This window comes from Triplophysa rosa, linkage group LG18 (genome assembly GCF_024868665.1).
Source record: "Triplophysa rosa linkage group LG18, Trosa_1v2, whole genome shotgun sequence".
NCBI classification, from domain to species: Eukaryota; Metazoa; Chordata; class Actinopteri; order Cypriniformes; family Nemacheilidae; genus Triplophysa; species Triplophysa rosa.
This window is the reverse complement of record NC_079907.1, coordinates 901,899-907,228: the sequence shown is the minus strand read 5'-3', so window position 1 is coordinate 907,228 and position 5,330 is coordinate 901,899. Positions and strand designations below refer to the sequence as shown.

Genomic DNA, 5,330 nt, shown 5'->3' with positions numbered 1-5,330 from the left:
GTGTGTGTGTGTGTGATGTGATGTGACCCAACCCCAGTGCATTTATTCTGTAGGCTATGAAAACTATATTCCTGCCCTGAGAGACCTTCTCTTCCCTCACATAACCTGACACTAACATGCTTTCCAAAGAGCAAGATCCAATCTGCTCTTCATTACTAATTCACTCGAGTCTGCAGGCCAGCGGCAGCGTTAACCACAGCTGATACACAACACCAGAATGTTTGCTGATGCTTGTACAAGCCTCCGGCTACTGTAAAACTGAACAGAGAACGACCATAAACTAACCTAAAACGCCTCATATGCTGCGTTTCATCTTTATATAGACACAAGAATAAACCTGCAGTGAGCAGCTGGCATCTACAGCCAATAAAAAAGTCGATTTTCAGCACTTTTTCAAATAATTCAATTAATTACATTTATTAGGGCTGTCAAACAATTCATCGCATCCATAATAAAGTCTGTGTTTACATAATATGTCTGTGTACTGTGCATATTAATTTTGCATGCATAAAAACATACACTTACATGCATATATTTAAGAAAAATATGAAATATCAAAATGAATACACATTTATATTTTAAATTATTGGTAAATATAAATAAAGACTGTACATAAAGATGTATACATGTATGTGTATATGTATGTGTTTATAAATACAAAATCACTGTACACAGACATGGGCTATATTATGTAAAGACAAACTTTTATTCTGGATGGGATGAATTACGATTAATCATTTGACAGCTGTAATTTTTATTTACTTCTACAAACATAAACAATAAAACAGTATAGAAAAAGCCTAAATGATATAAAACAGAAAAATTATCAAAGGTGTATTATTGCAAACCTCCCATAAGATTTACATGACCAATGTCAACAAAATAAATAAATGTATATACACTGTAAAAAACGGATAAAGTACTGGCCGAAAATTACCAGTACATTTTCCTTTATTTTACAGACATTTCTGTTAATGCTCAAATGTCATTTAATGCAGTGCAACATGTAAAATACAGGTAAAACAACTGTAAAAATGAATACGGAAAATTCCTTCATATTAATACAGTATATTGTGCCCTATTTTTATGGATTTTTTTAAAAGTGTAGGATTGCAATAGCAAAAATCTATTGCAATCTAAGAACACTTTATCCAGGCAAAACTAACAGTTGCGCATTATAAGACCCTATATGCTCAGATGCAGTATTTATATTTACATAAGTTATAGATGTATGATTCGATATTTGGCGATCTATTTCCTTCTAAAGTCCTCTTACTATAAATTACCAGGCTGCTGTCTTGATAAAGTATTCAGAAGATATTATTCTCATGCCATCATTCCGTATTTATGCCTTTTATTATTCAATAGCAGCTCTTTCATCAGTCAAAATCAATAACTGGATGTTTAATGCTCACGGACAGGATAAAAGGCAGGTTCTCAGGGCTGAAAGCAGACGGCAGTAGGGGACTGGCATGGAGACTGATCCTGGCCCCTGATTGGCTGAAGCTGTCTTCAGGGCTGCCCTACGAAGTTGCCATTAGCGAACACTTATACTTGACGATAAATAACGACAAAAAATCAGAAATAACTGGAGACAAAATGCGTTTGTGGTCCAAATCAATGTAATCTATTGAGAAATATAACCGTGTCTGTGCCTCTTTTGTAAAGCTGACGTATTGGGACGCCCGGACCGGTCCAATATGGCGGCACCGTTTACATATCACAGCGACGGGCTAAACTCACAATGCGGCAAATGTCTTATGCTGTAGCTAAACAAGTTTATGTCGTTTCCTTTCATTCATTACGTTATGCACCTAACTTAAAATATTGTTAAATCATTACCTCAGAGATTAAGCAACAGTGACATTAGTGTGATCTCACCTGATGATTTTGGGCGAGCAGGTGGGCGAGTTTCTCATGCCTCCGTTACGCTGTTTCTTCTTGGGTGACAGAGTCGAGTGTTCTTCCTCCACTACTGAAACATCACGAGAGTTTTAGACGCTATAAAGCTCATTAACATTTACACAACACACAAAAAAAACAGGTTAAACACGATAATGCACAGGCAAATACAACCGGTGAAACTCACAACCACACAGAACGTACGGCGTAGATTGGCGGATCACACACTTTTTGTTTTAAAATCGTGCACTTTAAGCTACAACAATTATGCAATAAAGGTTTGCACTTGAATTTTTTAATATAAAAAACGTGTTTTGGTTATACACTGCGTAACGCAAAGTGTAACGTTAAATTCCAGTTTGCGTCCGAGTTTACGTATTGCGTGGCCAAGAGAGCGTGCACATTATTTGCATCTCTTTAATTTAATTTGATGAATATTTGTGTTGGCTGATATGAAACCACTGATGTATGTAACACATTACTGAAAACAGGATGTTTTGTTTAGCATCTCAGAAGAACTCTGTTAGTCAGTCCACATGCGTTTGTCACAACGCCAGGCAGAGGCTTACGGCGCATGCGCCGGTTGATGCTGGAGGCGCAGCTGGAATGATATCTGTATTTCACAGGCAGACTGCAGGCCCGATGCAGACGGGTGGTCTCGGAGCCCGCAGTGCCCGGGTGCAGTTCTCTAGAGCTGGCCAGACTGAGTCTGTGCAGGTACGAGGCGGCGGGTGACAGCAGACTTCCTTTACGGTTATTGACTAAGGGCACAGACACTCGGACCTCCGGGCCAGCAGGGGGCGCCCTCGCGGCGGGCTGAGCTCTGTTCAGGGTGGGCTTAGGATTCGAGGGCTGGAATGTTGGTTTGAGTTCGTCTCTTACTGTCAGACAAACATTTATAATCAGGCAGTGAACGTTAAAATAAAATGTTCTTCATTGGTGGTTAGCCTACTGTCACAAATATGACTGTATCATTATTTGTTGTTATATTTTCTTTATTGACTGCTTTCGTAAATTGTGTTTATTGGCTTTTGTTGTAAACTGAATCTAGAGCTTTCACAGAGACGGGTGTGATTTGTCGGGATATTTCAGTGATCTCTGGTGCATCGCTTGCAAAAAACATGAACAAAACTGCAGCGTTGCAGCGCCGTCTAGTGTTGAATGAGAGCAAGTGCACGCTGTTTACATACAAGTATTTTGATGCTGTAGACTCACTTGAAACATTTAAATTGTCCTTGCATTAGATAACGAACTATATAGTTAATGCACGCTTTTTAAAAAGTATTTTCACAAGGAAATATTGAGTTTGACACTAGTTTACAGCTCTAGCTGCAATATGGAAAACCTGATATCATAGATTTTTCAGTGTGACTTAAGAATCTAAATACTTTCTGTGTCCTCTGTATATACCATTGTGTACACGAATACATGTCCAGACCAAATTATATGAAATGTGTATCATGTTTTTTATGTGCACTGGTCGAGACAGACACATGAATGAATGTGGCGATGAAATAACAGGAGTTAAAATGAGTAAAAAATGAGTAACTTACTTGATTTGATGTATCCGTTATAGTTACTTTTAGCTGAGAAAAATGCAGATACAAAATGAGGTTTAAGTGAGACACGTGGAGCAATGAAGTGATGATGCAGTGAGCAAAGATAAATCTCACTAGTGTGTGTTTTTACAGGACTGAACATCAGCCAGCCGTTAACCAGAATCAAACTATTACTACTGAAAACCACAATAAAATCTAAACACAATATTTTGTGACTTTCTTAGTTCATGTGTGTTATTTTAGAGGTCGTCTTCTAGTGAAGTAGAAACAGATTTAAACTTTTACATTTGAACACAGTTTTTACTCTTACACACATCTCTATATGAGCATCATCTACACAACAAGAGCATGGAAAACATGAGTGGATTATCTAACACAGCTGAACATAAACCAAACACTGTTATGCAAAAGCAAAATGACAACTCTACTATCATTACTTGACATTTAGCAGAACCCGCATGCAGGTGAGCAGATCTAGCACACAAGTCTTTACCACAGCAGATGGCACCGCTACACGGGCACACACACTGCCGACAGGCACAGATACACACACGGGCACGCTCATTCACTTACAGGAGTGTAAAGTGTTGGTGTTATCATAAAGAGAGACAGATGAGAAGGGGTAGCCACGGTGCAGAGTCTCCAAGTTAGTCACACTGTCTGACATGCACGAGCAGTCACGATCTGCCCCGCCGCAAGCTACACAACATGCCAGACGCATTCTCTTGTGGCCGGCCTTCTTGGCTGGGGTCAGGGGTCAGGTGAGAGGAGAGGACAGGTTAATGGATGAGAGAAACATACGATTCTGCTGCGGTGTGAAATCCTTGATTTGTGCAGAAATGTTTCGATTCTGTTTTAAATATTGTGTATATTCGATTGTGGAGATGCATGAGAATCATAAAGCCAGATACACAAAGTGTGAATAAAAACTTGTTTAGTTACTGCCACTTACACAACAATAACTATCCAGAATATTGATTTTGCAATCCATGGCTTGTGCAAATAATAAAACAATAAAAAAACATCAATGTAATAAAATAGTCAATCAAGAAAATAATCCTGTTAGGAGCCCAGTGTGTTAGAAGAGTAAAAGTGAAAGCTGTCTTCTGTTGATGATGCGTGAGAGAGGAGGACAGGGGGTTGATGGGAAATGTAGTTTGACATTCACACATGCAGCAGGCTGGTACAGAAGCAATCTGCATGAACACGTGAAAGTCATTTACTCACAATACAACACTATCAGAGAGAAGAAAGAATGGTCGCAGATCCACGGCAGCGAGGAAGAAGGAAAATGCGTAAAATACAAAGATAATGAAGTCTCAAGTGGAGGGAAAAACATTTGATTTGGGATAGAAAGGGTCGCTGGGCTCAGACGCTGTGGTGCTATTGGTCAAATACAAGCTCTTTTTATAAATTTTTTCTTTCACATTCTCAGTCACATGTCATATGTTACACAACTCATGTTATCTTTAGATTTGTATCCAGACAGAAATAGACAGAAGGATAGAATGATAAGAAAGGAAGAAAATGCCAAAAAGTGTGATAGACAGATAGAAAATTAAGAGACCACTTCAAAATTATTCTCAGTTATTCTGAATTTACTATTTATAGGTATGTGTTTTGGTAAAATAATATTTTTTGTTTAATTCCTTTTCAAACATTTATCCTCAATTCTAAATAATAATTATTTAATAATTCAAGTTGCATTTATTTGGAGAAAATTGAACAAAATATCAAAAAGATGCAATATACTGATATGATTTACTGGAGTACTTTTCAAACAACACAATACTAACGTTTAACATAAAATAATAAATCATATTTAAAGATGCCATGAATTAAAACCACAATTTTAACCCGAGCTTTTGT

General features: G+C 37.8%; 1 protein-coding gene across 1 annotated transcript in view; it reads right to left on the bottom strand.

Moving 5' to 3' along the window:
* LOC130569511 (calcium-activated potassium channel subunit alpha-1) overlaps positions 1-5,330 on the bottom strand; it is a 57,030-nt gene that overhangs the window by 13,400 nt on the left and 38,300 nt on the right. The window contains exons 4-6 of the mRNA XM_057359208.1: positions 4,035-4,218; positions 3,456-3,488; positions 1,882-1,975 (exon numbers count right to left, since the gene is read on the bottom strand). Of these exons, the coding sequence (XP_057215191.1) occupies positions 1,882-1,975; positions 3,456-3,488; positions 4,035-4,218 (311 nt within the window). The remainder of the gene's footprint in view (positions 1-1,881; positions 1,976-3,455; positions 3,489-4,034; positions 4,219-5,330) is intronic.